The 20,529-nt window shown below is 47.1% G+C and overlaps 1 protein-coding gene across 2 annotated transcripts in view; it reads left to right on the top strand.

The window, feature by feature from the left end:
* Nucleotides 1-12,361, top strand: part of TM9SF4 (transmembrane 9 superfamily member 4) — a 45,697-nt gene extending 33,336 nt beyond the window's left edge. For both annotated transcript variants that reach the window (XM_080924777.1, XM_080924776.1), the window contains exons 13-18: nt 1,360-1,443; nt 3,620-3,795; nt 4,686-4,749; nt 6,098-6,217; nt 6,877-6,966; nt 10,488-12,361. In XM_080924777.1, the coding sequence (XP_080780903.1) occupies nt 1,360-1,443; nt 3,620-3,795; nt 4,686-4,749; nt 6,098-6,217; nt 6,877-6,966; nt 10,488-10,637 (684 nt within the window). In that variant the 3' untranslated portion in view covers nt 10,638-12,361. The remainder of the gene's footprint in view (nt 1-1,359; nt 1,444-3,619; nt 3,796-4,685; nt 4,750-6,097; nt 6,218-6,876; nt 6,967-10,487) is intronic.
* The last annotated feature ends 8,168 nt before the right edge of the window (nt 12,362-20,529 follow it).

The following is a 20,529-nucleotide window of genomic DNA, read 5'->3' as shown; positions in this document are numbered from 1 at the left end:
CCTGTCTCTGCCTCCTGAGTGTACCACCACACCAGCTGGGATCCTAGTATTTTATTGTATTTCACTTTATTTTATTTTGAGTGTGTGTGTGTGTGTGTGTGTGTGTGTGTGTGTGTGTGTGCGCGTGCGCGCGTGTTTTGAGACAGGTTTTCTCTGTATAACAGAGCCATGGTTGGCCTGGAACTCACATTGACTTGCCTGCCTCTGCCTCCCCAATGCTGGGATTAAAGGTGTGCACCACCATACCTGGCTAGATCCTAGTCTTGACTTGGGTTTTCTTGATAGGTAATCATAAAAAGCCCTCTGAACTTGTGATTTCCATCTCTCTTGTGGGGTAGAGGCATCTACTTTGCAGCATATAGCCCCTGACACAGTCAGACCACAATATGTTGATGACCCACATGAGGGCCCAGGGACAAGAGTGACTAGCTATTGGATGAGAGCAATGGTGAGCCAAAGAAGAAATTAATGCAGAGTTCAAGTGTTAGGTTAGGCCTGGGCCTTTGTACTTAGTGATCTTAGATTCCTAGATCCCCGGTGTGGAAGGATGAGACTCAAGTGTACGCCTGGGGCCTTGGCGTTCTGTGCACAAGAGACTGACTAGATTACATTGCATGATATCAAGAGTGGGCTTAGGAGGCAGGCTATCTAGATTCTAAATTCTGCTCTACCCTTGATAAACTGTAGAGTGGAGAGATGCCCTCATCTTTTAGTAGGGCCTCTTCTAACCCTGTATGTAGTGAGGGTGAGGTGAGATGATACAAGTAGAGCCCACAGTTGCCGTCCTTAAGATTCTACTAACACCAACATGTTATTGTAGGCAGTTTGGCGTTGCAGCCTAGACATGCATTTTTCTAGTAGTTTTATTTATTTATGAAGCAAATACTTCATAGTAGCTCCTGTGTTGTGTGATGAGAGTACAACAGAGCACAGGACTTAGAGTGTACTGGGGAGACAGACACTGATTGGGCAGCAAAGCTGTATGCTGTGCTCTTTGTCTCAGTGAGATTGCATCTCAGTTGATAGGGTCTGAGACGAATGTGCATCTAACAAGCTAAATTTAGTGTGGTTGCTACAGAATGCCTCTGTCAGTACATCACCAGTTCACAAGATCCTAAGTAGACCCTTTCTAAGTTGAGTACCATCTGTAATTAGGAAATGGGATGAGGGCAAGGAAAAAGCAGTTTCAGCGTTCTACAAAGTCTCATAGAACAGGAGGCCTGTTTTATGTGGGGTCAGAAAAGAAACTGTGCTTAAGCTGAAAACCAGAGGAAGCCTCTGGTCCTCTTCTCTGTGAACTCTGCAAGGACCATGTAGGAACCCAAATGCAGCTCCCCAACCTGTTCCTCTTGCTCCCAGACAGCGACACTGTATCCTGGCGTAGTTTTCGGCATCTGCTTTGTGTTGAATTGCTTCATCTGGGGAAAGCACTCATCAGGAGCGGTAAGTTCCTCCCCCACTGGCCAGCCCTCTCCAGCAAGGAGAGCTGGTGGTGCTCAGTCCTGTTCCCAGGACCCTTCCTTTTGTTGTTCCCTTCCCTTTTCTGAGTTCCCAATGTTCTGTTCCCAGATGTAGGGGCTAAAGGTTGGCTGGGGTTTCCCCAGTATTGCCCATCTGTCATCTGCCTGTGCCCTGGCCCTGGCCTTTCTGCAGGCTTGGAAACAGCTGGCCACAGATCACTTCTCTAAAGGGAGGTTTCCACACTCCAGGGGCCAGTTGGGGAATTCCCCATGTTTCAACCAAGTGAGAGCTGTCTGGTATCCGTGGATAAGGTCAGAGGGCTCACCTTCTCAGCATCCTGTCAGTACCACCCCAGGGTAGAGCTCCCATTAGTCCCATGCTTTGAGGTTGCCAACAGCTCAGGACTCTGAATGGAGTTTCAGGCTCTGTGACCGAGGGAGTGTGGGAATATGGGCCTTTGGTCAGTTCTCAAGACTGCAGAAGTGGGGCAGGTGCTTGTTCGGTGTCTACTAAGGACTCTGGATATGATTCTAGTGTAGGCTGCTTCTTCCCAACAGCATAGGAAATGGGGGAGCCATCCAGAGGTAAATACTGTAGAGGTTTTTGATGTGTGCTCTTTTTCCTTTAACAGAGAGAGATGTTTAAGATGAGAGTGTATGATTTGAAATTTACTAGAAGTGATGATTATTGTAATACTGTTCTAAACATTTAACATCCTCTTTTATTAATTTTTAGGTTGGCATACAAAATAATTGATTGCATTATGGCATTTTACACTTCGCATCACTATATTTTGTTCTCTCTCACTCCCCTTACTCACTGTCCTCTCCTTGTTCCCTTCCCCCTCTGGCTGCTCCCCTTCTTTCCTCAGCTAACTCCCAACTTCTGCTTTCTTATCACATGTATTCCATTACCCTATTTCCCCTACTTGAAGATCTCTTCCTTCCTTCTAATGATCCCCTTTCTAGTTTCATGAGTTATGTATACACATATATATAGGTACACACAAAAATGTTTAACGTAGGTTCTATGTATGAGAAAACATGCAGTATTTGACTTTCAGTCTGGCTTATCTTAGCATAATAGTTTCTAGTTCCATCCATTTCCTGCAGTGTTGGTGCTTCATTTTCTTTATCTTCCGTACAGTTCCATTTCCTGACTATTGTGACCAGTGCAGCAATAAAGGTGAATGTGCAAGTATCTTTGTGGTGTGCTAACTTGAAGTTCTTTGCACATTTACTCAAGTACTGGTTTCTAGAGTGGCTGCCAGAGGTTTACCCTTCCACATTAATATGTTGTTAACATATTGATTTTTGCACAAACCTTATTAGAAAATGTCACAGAAGATGATGAGGAAGATGAACAATATCAGTTCTAACCCCCATTCACCATCTGAGGAAGTACTGTTAACTTTCTGTTATAGGCCTTTCTAGACACATACACATCCAAACACTGAATTTGGGAGCCTAGGGTGCAGCTCAGTTAGCAGAGTACTTGCCTAGCCTGCTGAAAACCCTGAGTCCAGCAGCACTTTATGAACTGACTGTGGTGTAGTGCATGCCTTCTGATCTCAGCACCCAAGAGGTGGAGGCAAGAGGGTCAGGAGTTCAAGTTTATCCTTGGCTACATAGTATCCAAGGCCAACCACCTAGGATACATGAGTCCCTGTCTAAAAAGTGAATTTTATTAAAATGGAGTTTGTTTATAACTCCAAACCCATGCCCTGATTTTCTCCACTTAGAAGAATGTTGTGATGTTTCATTTTAGCAGTTTTGCCTTCTCCCTTGTTCTCTTCACTCAGCAGACCTCATGTAGTGTCCTTTCCTTATGCACCTTCATGGCTTCTTGGGATTCTCAGTCCCCACTTTCTCCCAGGAGGATAGGCTCCTGGGATGCTGAGGTTTCATCTTCACTGGAAGCTCACATGCCCCCATCTGCACTCTGCTCTCCCCACAGGAAATTCTTGGCCTCAAAAGATTCAGGCTAGGAGCCTTGCAGCAGAAATGTCTGCAGGATCTTTCCCACCACAGTGTCCCTGCTGCATAGATGGCTTCTCCTTCTGGGGAGCCTAGAGCTGCCCATCCCCACTACTATACCTTGCGTGGTTTCTGTTCTAGGTATCGAGACCTATGGGAACCTCACAACATTGTGTCCACAGGTACCCTTTCCCACCATGGTGGCGTTGCTGTGTATGTGGTTCGGGATCTCCCTGCCCCTTGTGTACTTGGGCTACTATTTTGGCTTCCGCAAGCAGCCATATGACAACCCTGTGCGCACAAACCAGATTCCCCGGCAGATCCCTGAACAACGGTGGTACATGAACCGATTTGTGGGGTGAGTCTTAACAGGTAAAGGGGGTCTTCCAGGGTGGGCAATGCCAGTACTCCCTTAAGCCATCTCCTCAGGAGAACATGAAGAGGCTTCCTTCTCAGAACAGTGCTGGGGTCACTGCAGCAGCAGTTATGCTACTAGATGGCCTGCAGCTTGGCTTTGTGTCACAATGAAGAGACGATACTGCACACTTGATGTCTGCCTAAAAACTAGCTCAGGGAAGCAAAGAGGTGGAAGGTGGCAGATGTTAAGACCTTTGCCTAAGCTGGGGATATAGCTCAGTGTAGAACGCTTACTTACCTAAGATACACACACTCTAGGTTCAGTCTCCAGCCAAAAGCCACATGGAATAATTGTATTACAGAAAGGGGGTGGGGTGGGCATTGGAGAAATGGCTCAGAGGTTAAGAGCCATTTTCCCCCCCAAAGGGCCTGAGTTCAAATCCCAGCAGCCACATAGTGGCTCACAACCATCTGTAATGGGGTCCGATGCCCTCGTCTGGGGTGTCTGAACATAGCAACAATGCACTTATATCCATAAATAAATCTTTAAAAAAGAAATAAATGGAGCTGGGCAGTGGTCGTGCACACCTTTAATCCCAGTACTCAGGACAGAGGCAGGGGGACCTCTGTGAGCTGGAAGCCAACCAGAGGGGGGAAAAGATGATCCCCGGGCAGGTTGATCACTATTCTACCATGTATAAGAGTTCCCATCTATAAGTTGAAGAGAGTTTCAGCTGCCCTGCTCTTTTTCCAAGAAGATATAGTGGATCAGAAAAGGCAAACCTTAGACCTACCACCATGTAGTCATTCTCTGTACTGATGCTTAGGAGGGAGCATGGGCCTTCCAATGGCCAGCGTCTCTACACTATTAACTTCCCTTCTCTGCTACAGCATCCTCATGGCTGGGATCCTGCCCTTTGGTGCCATGTTCATTGAGCTGTTCTTCATCTTCAGTGTGAGTACTGCTGACTCCTCACCTTTCCACACACAGCCTTGCCACACGAGCCTGGTCTCTTGCCCTTGTTTAGGCGCTCTGCTTCTTGCTGTCTGAAATTGCAGGAGCCCTTTGTTCCCTCTTAAGTCTGTTAATGGTCCTGCCTGTCAAGACAGTCCTGAGAGGTAACCAAGGCCTGCTGTGCATGAGGGGCTGAGCATGGGAAGGGTTCAGCACATGGAAGCCCTTTCTGGCCTCTGAGCACCAGGCACACATGTTGTGCAGACATACAAGCAAAACGTTCAAACATACAAAATAATTTTTAAAAATTTGTTTAAGAAAGTCAAGGGGGCTGGAGAAATGGCTCAGGGGTTAAAAGCACTGACTGCTCTTCTAGAGGTTTTGAGTTCAATTCCCAGCAACCACATGGTGGCTCACAACCATCTGTAATAGGATCACATGCCCTCTTCTGGTGTGTCTGAAGAGAGCAACAGGGTACTCAAATATATAAAGTAAGTAAATCTTTTTTAAAAAAAAGAGAGAGAGAAAAGGAAAGAGCCGGGTGTGGTGGTGCATGCACTTACTCCCAGCCCCAGCACTTGGGAGGCAGAGAGAAGCAGGCAGCACTTTAAGGCCAGTCTGATCGACAGAGTTCCAAACAACCAGAGTTACACAGAGAAACCCCATCTTGCAAAGAAAGGAAAAGTCAGGGTTAGGAGTAGTTGGCCAACACAGAACAAACTTAATCATATTTCTGTAGACTCTGTCTCAGTTTGCTTTGTTTGGGCTTTATTTATTTATTTATTTATTTTGTTTTTCTTTGGGGTATGTGTCTTTCATAAAAGAGAGACAAAAAGAATATAAAATTAAGTGGATAGGCAGAGGGTGGGAGGAATGGGGAGAGGAAAAAACATCAAGATATATGAAAAGTATTTTTCAATAAAAAAGAGCTTTTTTTAAAAAAAAAGTCAGAGGGTCTGAAGAGATGGCTCAGTGCTTAAGAGCGCTGACTGGCTGTTCTTCCAGAGAACCTGAGTTCAGTTCTCAGCATCCACGTGGCAGCTCACTGCTGTCTGTAACTAGTCCCATGGGTTTCAGTACCTTCTGTGTACAAGTGTGTGCATATGTATGTGTGTGTGTGTGTGTGTGTGTGTGTGTGTGTGTGTATAAATCTTTAAAAAAAAGGTCAAGGATATGCAGGCCTGAGGGCTACAGATTGTGCATGGTGTGGGGGAGCCTGCCCTCAGTGGTAGCACTGCTGTATTGATCACGTGGGGGTGGGAGCCCTGGTGGAGGCGTTCTGGTGGAAGTGGCTGCTGAGTAGGCACTGAGGTGAGCAGGCCGCTGCAGCCATCTCTGGTGCCCACAGGCGATCTGGGAGAACCAGTTCTACTACCTCTTCGGTTTCCTGTTCCTCGTTTTCATCATCCTGGTGGTGTCCTGTTCACAAATCAGCATCGTCATGGTATACTTCCAGTTGTGTGCAGAGGTGAGGGAATGGACCAGTGGGCAATGGTTGCATAGGACAAATCAACACTGACCATCTTCATGGGGCTCTGGGAAGAGGGTGGAATCCCATTTGGGATGCTGTCTCAGGTTGTCTTGCTCCCCTGCCTGAGCCATTTTCTATTCTACGCTGGAGTTCATGATGCCCACCTCACAGTGTGGCCGTGATCTGTCTGCATCAGACCCACTCCGGGTAACTCCAGTTGACAGGTACAGATTGTTGTCCTGGCTCCCCTGTAGGAATTGGCTATTACAGAGTGAATATAGACCCAGGTAGGCAGTGGATAGGATATGAGCCAGGGCTGAAATCCAGCTCTTCCACTAGGAGAATGGTGTGGAGGTTACCTTAGCGACTCTCACCTGTGAGAAGTATATGCTCAAGCATACTTACTTGTTATGATTTTTTATTGACCTTTTAAAAAGTTGAGATATGATTTATAAGCAATAAAATTTACCCATTTTACTCTGGAATTCTGTGGTTTTCAAAAATAAATCTAGATGTGGGACTGTCATCACAATCAAGTTATAAAACATTTCCTTATCCAAATGTGACTCTTCTTACCTAGAGTCTTAAACCCCTCTATTGATCTGTGGGAAGATGCCCTGGATCCTACCATGACCCTTCCTTTCTTTGCTCCTTAGGATTACCGCTGGTGGTGGAGGAATTTCCTTGTCTCAGGGGGATCTGCATTCTACGTCCTGGTTTATGCCATCTTTTATTTTGTTAACAAGGTACTACCCACCTTGAGATCCCCTTAACCCTCTCTGGGGCGGGAAGGGGGGCTGTTGATAGGAAGCCAAGTGTCTGGATTGTGCTTTTACATCCAAAGTGAAGATGACCCAGAGCCATTTAGAAGTGTGTTAAATGTTTGGGAACAAACCTTCAGTCTGAATAACAGTGAGAATGCTATGTGCACAAACCTTTGAGATTCTTAGAACATAAAGGCAATATGGCTGTTGTCTCAGCACTGGGAGGCTGAGCTTTATAAGTAAGCAAGACCATTTGTGCTGTGACTAGTGTGCTGTGTGTACTGGAACCCCACTTAGGGTGGTGATAAAATGAAGACAGACACACATAAAGCTTTGGTCAGGCACAGTCTCCTGTGACTGACACCCCAGAATCTCCGTGGGGTTGTTATGGCACTAGCACTGGGGAGGGGTTGGCTAGTCTTGGTAAGAGGTCTGTAGACAAGCAGTCTAAGATTGAAGAGGAAGCTGCAGTTGCTAGTCTTCTTACACACTGACCAATCATTCTTAAACACAGACTCCTGAGGAAAGCTTTGCCATTCCTCTTGAGCCTAGCTTAGGAGTCCTTGGCATGGCTGTGTTCATGTCACTCAGTTGGTGCCTCCTCTGCTCCCTATACATTTCAAAGGCAGAAAGTTACCTACACCAATTCTACTCAGAAATAAGGCTGATAATATGCACTCCCCTCCAGACAAGGAAAAAGACAATAGCATGAAAGTAAAAACAGTTGAAAGGAATAAATAGAGATAAAAACCAAGCTAGGGAACTGCCTCCATCTATAAACTTCTGTGTTAGCTTGATGACCTGAGTTTGTTGCCCCAAGACCCACATAAAAAACTGGGAACATCAGCAGCCTCTGTAGACCCAGCACTGAGAAGGTGGAGGAACACTCCCTAGTGTTTTCGGGCAGCCTGTCTCGTCTGGTGAGTTCCAGGTTTTGAGAGGCCCTGTCTCAAAAATAAAGGCAAAAATAATTGATGAGGACACCCAGTTTTCTGGCTTTCACACCCATGTGCACACACATTTGGATACACACACAAGTATACATATCCAAAGACAAAGGTAAACTATTCACTGTGTCTCTAGGGTCCTTCTCTTCCTCACTCAAGTACTCCTTGCTTCTGCCTAGTGAGGATAGAGTGAGCCAGAGCTAGACTTGTGTCTTGGGGGCCTGCTTGCTGCATGAGCTCACACAGGTTAGGCGTGGGTGGTAATCAACAGGAGTCTGGTTCTGGCTTAGCAGCTAGGGCAAACCAGATGGGCCAGTTGGAGGAGTTTAGGGAGGCTTTGGTGAGTACCTAACCTCCAGCACTGGAGAGTTCATATGCTTTACTGTCTCTGAAGCCCAGAGGAAAGCTGACTTATGCCTGCAGCCAGGGCATGTTTGCAGACTAAGCTGTAGTCCAGTGGGTGAAACTTGGAATGCCCAAGTTTCCCCAAAATACCAGGTTGTAGAAAGGACTTCCCAGATGGTCTGATGCAGTGCTCCACCCAAGAGCTTCTGCCATCCCAGCAGATGAGCACTTCTGCTTCAGAGTTCAGCAGCTAGTTCCCAGGCCAGTAGGCTGCTCTTGAAAGAACGTTTTATTGGAACACAGCTATACACACTCATTCACATGTCCTCTGGCTGCTTTCACACTGTAGTGACAGTCAAGTAGTTGTAAACCACATAACTATAAAACCGAGGGAAGAACAAAAATCGTATGTGGTCCTTCAGACAAGGTTTGCTGACCCAGTAACTGATATTTCTCCAGACACTCCTGTTCTCTAATTGAACAACTCCTGACATCCTGAAGCGCACACTTTCACACCTCAGCCTGCCCCTGCGTACCTTGCATCTCAGCCTTATTCCTAGACTCTTCCCACCTCAGTAGCCTATTTAAATCAAAACTTTTGTGATCGTTGGGCAACCAGAACTGAAGCTGACTGAAGCAGAGTCCTTGGCTGACAGCTGCATGGTTAGGAAGTGGGAGTCTTAACTTGACTCTATCAGGTCCAGCATATGAAGTTGTCAGAGCTCTGTCAATGGTTTTCTGGCTTCTGTCAGTAGGCAGGATCTTTCCATAGAGTAGAAGGCTGCCACTTGAAGTCTTGGTGTCTCTACCTTTTTGTTTCCGTAGCACTGAAACCTCAATAGTTTCTTCTGCCATTGTATCTTGCTTCCAGAGAAGACCTCTGAGGCTCTGCTGTGGACACATGCCTCTCACTTTGCCTACTGGGCCCCATAGGGTGCTGTGCTCTGATGGACTGGTTTTAGGAATGGTGCTGTCAATAGGACACGAGGTGACGAGAATATCTGCCGGGGCCAGTGCTGGGCAAACACAAGTTAGAGATTCATAGCTTCTTGCCCTTCCTCCACCAGCCTCATCCAATCTCTGTAGGAAATCACACCAGCCTACTCCAAGGGTCTCTGATGAATGATGTCTTTAACTGACCTGAACCCATGAGGGACTTTATCAGCCCTTTCTTTTTGCTTAATCCCTTCCTTGTCTGATCAGTGTCTTGTTCCTTTCCCCTTCTAACTCCTTTATCCCATCCACACTCATAAAAAGTGTGTACATGAAAGATGGCAAGGCCATTTAAGGGGAGCCTACAACCATGGCCTTCACACTTTAGTCTTAAGATCTTGGACAAGGACTATCTTTATTTCTTTGATTTCTTTACATTGTTTTTTCTGTGTTTGTTGTATTTTGTGACTGTATCTGCCCGTGAGCCCTAGGACAGGCCCCTCAGGGCCGTGCACTCAGCACGTGTCAGTGTGCCAGGAAGTTGTACTCTCTTCAACCACCTAACATCACACCACTGACCCCTTTCATGTCTCCCTCCCTCACTAGAGAGGTCAGTGTGCTCCAAGATAACAAGCATTGTGAGCTCGTGGGTTTGCTCAGCATCTTCAGGGACAGAGGACTGTAGAGTGGGGCAGACTGATGATGGTTCCATGGTCCTTAAGCTTGGAGCCTTGGGACTCTGCACAGCTGCTCCTCCCTCCTGACCCTGATGCTGCTTCGGGACAGTGGACCGGGAAGTAGGGCAGCTGTGTCCATTTCTACCTGACTTCCAAGGCAGGACTCTGGCCCTGGTTATCCTGCTGTGAGCCCTTTCACCTTGCCCCGTGTCAATTTCACCAGATATGGGACGGGGAGCATATCTTAGTTACTTTTCTATTGCTGTGATTATAAACACCATGACCAAAAACAACTTGTGGAGAGAAGGGTTTATTTGGCATACACTTCCACATCATAGTGCCATCACTGAAGGAAGGAAGTCAGCACAGGATCTCAAACAGGGCAGGAACCAGGAAGTAGAAGCCGATTGAGAGGCCGTGGAAGAATGCCGTACAGCCAGGTTTCATGAAGGCATTTTCTCAGTTGACGTTTCCTCCTTTCAGATGGCTCTAGCTTGTGTTAAGTTGACATAAAACTAGCCAGCGCAGGGTTTGCAGTCTGCCACAGCACACAGCTGCCTGGCATTCACCATCCATCTCCCTTTCTCTGCCTTCGCCCCAGCTGGACATCGTCGAGTTCATCCCTTCTCTCCTCTACTTCGGCTACACCACCCTCATGGTCCTGTCCTTCTGGCTGCTCACAGGGACCATCGGCTTCTATGCAGCCTACATGTTTGTCCGCAAGATCTATGCAGCTGTGAAGATAGACTGAGTGGGTGGACCAACGCTAGGCCCGTCGGATCCTCGGACAGGAAGCCACCCTGCGTGGGGAACTGCAGGCACACAAAATAAAATAACTCCTGCTCATTTGGAATGTAACTCCTGGCACAGTGTTCCTAGACCCCCAGGCCGCATGGAGGGCAGGAGGGCCTGTAGATAACCCTTCCATTTTCTTCATCTCATTCGGTCTGTAGGGATACAGTTTTCTGTGGTTGTTTTTCTTCAGCTAAGAGTCGCCTTCAGCAGGAACCTTCTGACCTGTTCATTCAGGTCTTTTTGGTTTTGTTTGGGTTTTTCATTGTTGTTGGTTTGGGGTTTTAGGTTTTTTTGGTTTTTTTTTTTTCCAAAAATGCAGATCTAGGATGGATAAATGTGGGGTTTTGGTCACTGTCCTCATCAGCTCCTCAGAGTTGTTGGCCGCCCTACTGCTAACTGGAAGAGGAGACGCCAGGGCTGCGGTGGGGGCTCCGAGCATCTCATTGCTCACCCTCGTCACTGATGCCACGACAACACAGCTGCAGCCTAGACAGTAACCTCAGTGCCAACCAAGCCCTGCCAGCCCTCCTCAGTCTCTTCCCCAGCCTGCCCTCGGCTGCCCAAAACAAGGCTGCCAGCCAGACCTTTGGTCATCATTTTGACTGGGAACACTTGGCCACTCCAAGAACATGTCCTGGTTCCCTGGGACAGCAGGGTCCACTCATCAAAGCAGCAGGAGTTTGCTGACCACCAAGGAAGAAATGAGACCTGCAGTGACTGTTCTCGTGCCAAGAAGCTCTGGGCCAGGGCCAGTGTTTCCAGAGCCAAGTGCCCATGTGTGTATGGGAAGAGGTGGCTAAAGCCACTAGACTAGGGTGCTCACGCCTCAAGATTGATCCCCAGTCTTTCCCTCAGGAGCACCGCTCTTTCTAAAGGGTGATGGCAGACCCCTTTTTCCCTCACTTTCAGGTCTGGAGTCCAGATCTCTCTCTTCCTTGAGTTGGCCAGGGAGAGGAAGTCTCTCCTCATGGCCCTTGGCCCCAGCATTTATTCTTTTAGCCAGACCCATCCCCTCTTCCACCCACGCAAGGTCTTTTGGGGACACCCAGAAAACATCTCTGAGAAGGAAAATGGAAGGTAAGTTGGGTTGCTCCTTTCCCAGTTCCTAGGAATAGGCAAGAAGCCAGTTTCCCCCGAGGTGGAAGGAAGCTCATGTCCCTGGCCTAGCTCCTCCATCCTACCCTATCCCTGCAAAGCCTGTGCAAGTCACAGACTTTGCTCTTAAGTAGTAAGTGACCAAACCCACCTTGGGTGTAGGAGTCAATCACAGCCACTTGCCCTGCCCCAGTCCTCTGGGAACCTGCCAGGAGACAAAGCTCAGGATGCTGCTTATGCTAGGAACACACCCGACCCCCTCATCCCGGCTTCCCGGGGCCCCACCGCCATCTTCAGTCAAATCAGTGCACCTCTCAATCTTGCCTCACAGTGACTTCGCAGCACTGGGCGGCATCCACCAAGAATCAGGCTGGAGAAATGGGAGTCCAAAGAGTGGAGAGAGATTGGGAGTTACTTGGTCATTCAAATCTTGCACCCCCTCCCCCAGGTTCTCATTGTGGGGGAGGGGTAAAGGAAAGGTTCACACATTGTCAATTTTTCTGACTTTTTAAATCATCATCATTATTTTTAATTAAAAAAATGCCTGTATGCCTTTTTCTGGTCCAATTGTAAATAAAATGCCATTGTCCTGTTATGTCTCGACTCACATGCAAGGGTATGGAGACTGAGGTATGGCCATTTCACCACATGGGTTGAGTGGCTGCTTTTGCAGCTCAGTGTGCCACTTGGATTCTCTGGGATTCAGGCCTTTGCTATTGTGCCTGCTGTAAGCTTGCTGCTCAGCCCTCCAGTGTGGAGTCGCAGCACTTGTCCCTCTGAATAAGCAGGAAGTAGCAAACGAGTGGGATGCACATAAAAATGAAATCTGGCTTGAGGTTCTGAATTTGCTTCACTCTGTGTCAAGTAGGATGCTTTCAAAGCAATAAAAATTCGGATCAAGCACCCCAAGAACTTGGGAGGCAGTGTTGGGCAGATCTCTGTTGAGTTTATGGCCACCTAGAGCTGCATAGTAAAACCCCTGGGTGGATATGATTGTCCTAGTGGGTAGGATTGATTCCTAAGGTAGGCTTTCCTTAGGTCTGGCTGGATTCAGAGATGGAAAAGATACCTTAACTCTCCATCTCTGGCCTCATTCTGTCCCATTTTCAACTGTTTCCCTGTAAGGGAAGCAGGAGGGCATAGCACTTAATTTATCCAATTTGATATGCTCAGAAAAGGAGAAAGACAGCTTCCTTCCTATATCACTGTATTTGAGAATATGGTTTTGGTATAGAAATACAGACAAAGGTTTTGATTGGCTACCTTAGACTTGTGTATCCTGTATGCCTTGAAGGACAGAGTACTGGGGTTAAATGTTGCCACAACACCCAGCTCTCATTTTCCTTCGGATGATACTTTGAGCATCTCTTTAGTCATCCTTCATCCACATTCTTTTTGTCTTTTGTTTTTTTGTTTTGTTTTTGTTTTTTTGTTTTTTTGTTTTTTTTTTTTTTTTTTGTTTGGTTGGTTGGGCTTTTGTTTGTTTTTTGGGGAGGATTGTTGTTTTGGTTTTTTGTTTTGTTTTATGAGATGACTCTGGCTTCTGTAGCCCAGGCTGCCCCCACACTCAAAGAGATCCAATTGCCTCTGCTTCCCAAGTGCTGGAATTAAAGGTGTGCACCACCAGTGCCCAGCCACATGCCTTTGATTTGTTCTGCCTTTTTGGAGGGTGGGGGCCTGACTTTTAGGTTTTCACAATAGAAGTCTTTTATCAGATAAGTGCTTTACAAATTTTTTCTCTTTAAGTCTGGCTTGTATCTCCCCCCCATCCCCCCGCCACCCCCGTGTCTTGAGGTTTCAATCTTTTTTTTAGAACAAAGAGAATGACAGTCCGGGCCAATTAAGACTGCAAAGATGGCAAGCACAGATTCAGCTGTCTTGAAGACATCTTCTACGGTTTATAAGTTTCTGGCCATTTAAGCTACAAGTGGGGTGGTGGTTTCAGTGTGTGTGTGTGTGTGTGTGTGTGTGTGTGTGTGTATCTGTGTGCCTGTGCTGTGTGTGCTGGTGCCCACAGAAACCAGAAGATAATGTTTCCTTGGAGCTGGAGTTACTAGCAGGTGTAACCACACAGGTGCTAGGAACTGAACAAGGTGCCCTGCAGACGCAGTATACACTTGACCATTGACCCATATTTCTAACTCCTTTATCTTGGTTTTTGTTTTTATGATTTAATTTATTTCATGTATGTGGGTACACTGTCACTCTGAGACACACCATAAGAGGGCATCAGATCTCATAACAGATGGTTTTGAGCCACCATGTGGTTGCTGGGAATTGAACTCAAGACCTCTGGAAGAGCAGTCAGTGCTCTTAACTGCCGAGCCATCTCTCCAGCCCCCTTTATCATGTTGTTACACTTTAAAATTATTGACTCTGTATTCTTGCGTTGACCTTGATGGTTACCTGTACCATCCTCCTTTTCTCCTTTTAACTATCATTACCATATACAAATACTTTTTTGAATTGCTCCCTTTGTGGGGTGAGTTGCTATGTAGAGCAGGCTGGCTCCAGACTCATGCTACTTCCCCTGCCTCTGAAGTGCTACCACCCTCGGCTGTATTCCTTGTGAGCACAAAAACTCAACTAAAGGACTCCTAGTTTCAAAGGGGGGTTTATTTCTGCAGCTATCCATACTTTTTTGTCTACAAGTTAAAAACAAGTACTAAGAAGGTTAGACTACAGTCAGCTTATCAGATGGTCCTTTCAGGTGCTGATTTTGATGCCACTGTCTGGGTCTCTCTCTCTCTCTCTCTCTCTCTCTCTCTCTTTTTTTTTTTTTTTTTTTTTTTTTTGTATGTGGATGTTTTGCTTGTATGGCTGTGCACCATATGCCTGCCTAATGCCTGCTGAGACCAGAAGAGGGTCTTGGGAATTGAACCTGGGTCCTCTGGAAAAGAAGCTGGCTCTTTAGCTCTTTTTAAAGAAGTTTTATTAGTTACACTGAGGTCTGTGATCCATTTTAAGGAAGTCCTAATGGATAAAGAGTGGATTCCTTGGTAACACATGCTGCATTAGAATTAATAGAATGGGGACTGGAGAGATGGCTCAGTGGTTAAGAGCACTGGCTGCTCTTCCAGAGGTCCTGAGTTCAGTTCCTAGCAACCACATGGTGGCTCACAACCATCTTAATGGAATCCAACTCCCTCTTCTGGTGTCTGAGGACAACAACAATGTACTTATGTCCATGAAATAATTAATAGAATGATACCTCCTCCTCTAGTATAAACATTGGTGTAACAGCCTTGCATATTTTCTGTCCCTCCACTCACCATGGGGAGAGTGTGTGTGTGCATGTGTGTGTATAATAAGTATATATTATATTTAGTCATATATAATAGTATATGTCCTTTAGAGATCAAGATTTGACACCTTTTAAACCCATTCTGGGACCCCCACATCCTTTCTTAATAACATTCCTGACCCTTGCCGGATTAACCTGAAACACGTCGCTTACCATGACTTAGCTCCATCTTAACACCGTGAGGCAGCACAGCACGGTCATCCTCAGGCCCTGGCCCAGGTCCAGACAGGAGAATCCAGTCTCTGCAATCTTAAGAATGGCCATGACAGCCTCGGGGCTGCAGTTCAAACCTGTTAACATGGACACTGGGAGCCACATACAGACCTTACCTGAAGCTAGTCTAGCTGACACACTCAGAGCTCTGTGTTTCACTTGGATGCCTGCTCAGTTGGTCTCTTACCATTTGTTCTTTGCCTTGGAGCCTTTAACAGAAGTCAGTTGTTCCTCTGAGTGGGTTTCTTTCTGGATTTCTGTTCTGTTTGCAGCTCTGTTTGCTTTTCTGCTAGTATTGTTACAGCTTTTTTTTTTTTCACTTTGTAATAACACACATACAAATTTCACATTCACAGCTACAAAAGACAAGCGCTTTCTAGGAACCTGGGCAGCTGTAACACTAACTCTGCAGTTGGTCTTATCCCAGATGCCCCTGCTCTAAATGAGCAAAGCGAGAAGTCTTCCCTCTGTGAACCCACACTGGGTTTCTTCAACTGAACTGAGTTCCAGGCTGGGAAGATGGCTCAGTGAATAAGTGCTTAGTGTACAAGTATGAGGTGAGGGCTGGTTTCAAATCCCCAGCGGGCTGGGCACACACACCTGCAGCCTGCGCTGCAGGAGGGAGAGACAGCATTGCCGGCTGACAGTCTGGCTCCAGGCCCTGCCTCCAGGGAGTACATCTGAGAGTGACAGCTGACACCCTCCTTCCGCACATGGCTGAGCAAATGCTTTTTTTTACCATGTTCTCTACTTGCTTTAAAGTTACACAGAACTTCACCTAGATGTAAATGCAGCGCTGGCACTGGACACCTACACTAGGACAGCGAGATGATCGTTTCCAAAACCAAGCCTCTGACTCCAGGCCAAGGACGCGGTCCTACTGACTGGGGTGCTCAGTGCACAGCATCCACAGCAAAGCCCCGATGCGCATCAAACTTCACGAGCTGGGCCAGAAAGTCAGCCATTGGCAAGGAAGACTATGCAAGCCAACGGCAGAAGTGCAACTATCTTCCAAGGGTGTCGTGAGGTAGGCAATGCTGCCGCTCTTTGGCAGTAGAGACCCAGGAGTCTTCCAAAGAGACTATGAGGTTTATATGTGAAGTTTACAGGTCCTGGGTGTCTGGTCAAGGAGTTGATTGTCACTCAGTGAGTCTTCTGCTCTCCTTGGGAAACCTCTAGCTTGGCAGGCAGTTTTATAGGCAGACCCGTGCCGTGAGGCTAATGCTGTTCTGCTGGCACAGGGTCAACCGCACGGGTGCTGGGGAGTCTTGCCGAAGTTACCACTTGCCTCCCGTGTTCAGTTAGTACAGTGCACATGTGCTGCCGTGTTTGCGGCATCCTGCGCATTGTGTTCTCTGTGTCAAGTGCAGCTCTAGCAGAAAGGAAGTGGTCTGTTAAGGCCTAGTCTAATTACTCTTCCTGTTGCTACGATAAAGCAGTTTAAGGGAGGAAGGGTTTATTCTGCGTTGCAGTTAGAGGAAATTCGTCAGGAGTGTGAGGTGGCTGGTCACATGACATCCATAGTCATGAAGCTGGGAGCTCTGAATACTAGTTCTGGGCTTCCTTTCTCCTGCAGTTCGGTGCAGACCTGAAGAAACAGTGCGACCCACAATTACAGTGGGTCTTCCAGCTTCAGTTAACCTGATCTAGATAGTCCTTCACAGACATGCCCAGGGGCTAACCTAAATCCAGATAATCCTTCACACGAGTATCTGGAGGCTGGTCTTGTGCTGAGACCTGATCCTATCACACTGACAATCACAGCCCTCTAGGGCATTCTTTCAATGGAAAGGCTTTTCAAACCTTTTCTTCCTGTTAGCGTTCCACCGTCCGCCCTGTAGACGGTGGTTCTGACTGTGTGCGCACGATAAAGGTCTGCTGGGAACAGCTCGCTCACTGAATGCTGAGTCAGCTTCCTGACTGGCCAATATGACTCTACAGACCACAACCAACAAAGACACTGGAGAGCCCCACCATGGCCATGCCCACTATCTCTGAGGACTCTAAGACTCCTGCACCGCCACCGGAGCTTTTAAAATAGATGTATTTATTAAGGGGAGAGGGGATGGAAGGAGAGAGAAAAAAACACAATAATACATGTGGAAATCAACTTTCAGGAGTCCTCCTAGCCTGCCCTGTCGAGGCAGGATCTCTGTTTCTATGCCTGTATTGCTATTGTATTGCATATGCCAGACTAGGTAGTCCTTAGCACTTCATGTGACTCTCCTGTCCCACCCTGCTAGCTGACCTCTAGGGGTGCAAGGATCACAGCTGTATGCCACTGCATCTGCCTGTGGGTTCTTTCTGTTGGTGGTGGTGGTTTGGTTTGATTTGGTCAGTTGGTTTTCGAGACAGGGTTTCTCTGTGTAGCCCTGGCCGTCCTGAAACTCTCTCTGAGACCAGGCTGGACACTCACCTCTGCCTCCCCAGTGCTGGGATTAAAGGTGTGAACACTAGGGTCCGGCTTTTGTTGCTGTTTTCTCATGGATTCTGGGATTGGACCTGGGCTGTCATGTCAGACTTGCACAGCTGAGCAGTCTCTGTGTGCTCTGCGCATGTGAGGCGAGTTTCCACTGCACGATATCCTGCTCTTTAAATAACTCTTAAAAATCGCCTTTTGCATCTCAATATGAACTTTTTTAGATTTATCTATTTACTTATTTTATGTATATGAGTACACTGTCTGTCGCTGTCTTCAGACACACCAGCTGAGGGCATGAGATCTCATTACAGATGGTTGTGAGCCACCATGTGGTTGCTGGGAATTGAACTCAGGACCTCTGGAAGAGCAGTCAATGCTCTTAACCTCTGAGCCATCTCTCCAGCCTGGGGCATCTTTTTGTTGCTGATCTTTTTTTAATGTTTAAATTTTATTTGAGTGAGTATTTTGCCTACATGATCTGTCTACATCTGCAAAGGCTAAGACAGGCCATCAAGTCTTCTAGAGCTGGAGTTATAGATATTGGGAGACACCATGTAGATCTGGGAATCAAATTCAGGTCCTCTGCAAGAGCAAGAAGGAATCTTCACTTCCAAGCCATCTCTCCAGCCCCCATTTGTTGCTGACTTGTAAGTTAATTCTGTTATGGGTCAGATCTGTGCATGGCTCAAATCCTTTCAACTTTATGGAGATTTATTCTCTGGCCACACATGTAGTCGGTCTTGGTAACAGTTCATGTATATTGGGGTGAACGGAACTTCTGTGTTCTTGGGTGGAGTGGTCTACTGATAGCCATCAGGTCAGGTTGCATTGGTGCTGTTTAGATAGAATGTTCTGGAATCACTGACTGCAACTGCAGGCTCGATGGTTGGATTAGATGTCAAAAATTGTGATGTTTTTGCTTTTTGTTTCAGGGTCTTATGTAGCCTTGGTTGCCTCCAAGGTTGTTATGTGGTTGGAGATAACCTTGAACTGTCCTTGATCTTCCTGCCTCACAAAGCCTGGCTTTGTGTGTATGTGTGTCTGTGTGTACATGTGTGCTCAAGCAGGCACACAGTAATCTACAGTGCACATGTGAATGGGGAATAATCTGCAAGAATTAGTACTTAGCCTCCACCTGGATGGGGCTCTGGGTTGAACTCAGGTCGGTTAGACTAGGCTGGTAAGTGTGGTTGCCCACTTTGCCACTGAGCCAGCTCCTATTTTGTTCTTTTCTAGTAGCTTCAAGGAACCCAATAACCTGTTTCTGTCTTGACTACACACAAGTCTCTGGAGTCGCCTTTTCTGCTGACGAGCACAGGGACTCAGAGGACTGTGTGATAAACACGACAGACAATCAGTCATTTCTTCTTAGTTGCTCACAACTGTCTGCAACTTATTCAAAGGAACCAACCCCCACCTTGATCTTTGTGTGCACCAAGAATGCACATGGTGCACATATGCAAGTGTATGCAAGCAAGACACTCATACATATAAAACCTCTTTTTAAAAAATTGATGGTAGTGGCACACGCCTTTTTAAAAAAAGATCTATTTATTTTATGTATATGATTATACTATTGCTCTTTAGACGCACCAGGTGAGGGCATCAGATCCCATTACGGATGTTTGTGAGCCACCATGTGGTTGATGGGAATTGAACTCGGGACCTCTGGAAGAGCAGTCGGTGTTCCTAACTGATGAGCCATCTCCAGCCCCACATATAAAATCTTAAGGGGGAACAAAAAGCCCTACCTGCCGCCTCAGTTTGGTAGTGACTAGTGACATGACTTAAGGAGTGTTCTAAGAGCCAGTTACACGTGCTCTCTGGAGGCTCCCAGGAAGGACTAGATGGTAGCCACTGCAAATAGCTCCAATGCTTGCTTTGTGCCCTCTGCCCTTGTCAGTAACAGAGTCTAGTCTAGAATGGGGCTCAATTCTAGCCAGCAAGTCACAGGAAAGCTCAGTGGCTCTGGAGAGGGCTGTCCCTTGTGAAGCACAATCAGGGAGTTGCCAGCATGTCCCAGTGTGACCCTTGGAAGCTCTGCCTTGGCTCTGATTGGAGACCGAAACCAGCATGAAGGATGGCAGACAGGACAAGGTCCCAGTCCTTGAAGACATCAGTGAGCTGATAAAGCAAACAGCCCACGCTTGTCTCACCTGAGCGCTCTGTGTAAGTCAGTTAGACCTGTTGTCTGCCTCCAGAAGTGTGCTCACTGAATTCGTCTCTTGGAAAGGCTAAACCTGCATGTGGGGAAAGGACCCTCCTAGATCATTAGGACCTTCCTAATGCTTGTGACCCTTTCATACAGTCCTCACGCTGTGGTGACCACCACCCATAAAGTTATTTATTGCTACCTCGTGACTGTGATTTTCTACTGTTAGGAATGACACAATGTCAATATCTGTATTTTCTAGTGAGCTCAGGAGACAACCCCAGGGGTCGAACCCACAGGTCGAGGATTGCTACTCGAAAAGAACTCTATCTCCCTGCTAAGGAATTCCCAGCTTCTCCTTTGGGTCCAGAAGTTGGCTGAGGGCTATGAAAAGACATCCCAGGTCGCTTAGTAAGGAACAGTGGAGACAGAATGGCCTCCCAGCTCACCAGCACCTCCCCAAGGCCACCTCCCACACCCCACAGCTTCCTACTCCCACCCACAGCTCCCCACCATCATCCCACTGCTCCCCACCATTCTCCACACTTCTGCACCGACACCCCACACCTGAGTCAGCCCAAATGGGGCCATAGGTGGGGAATTCAGATCCAGGCTGCAATCATTAGTGCTGCTGAGGGGCAAGGGGCACGCTCACATGGTAC

The sequence above is a fragment of the Micromys minutus genome, assembly GCF_963924665.1.
Source record: "Micromys minutus genome assembly, chromosome: 11".
NCBI classification, from domain to species: Eukaryota; Metazoa; Chordata; class Mammalia; order Rodentia; family Muridae; genus Micromys; species Micromys minutus.
The sequence above is the reverse complement of the archived record's forward strand: the minus strand, read 5'-3'. Positions and strand labels throughout refer to the sequence as shown.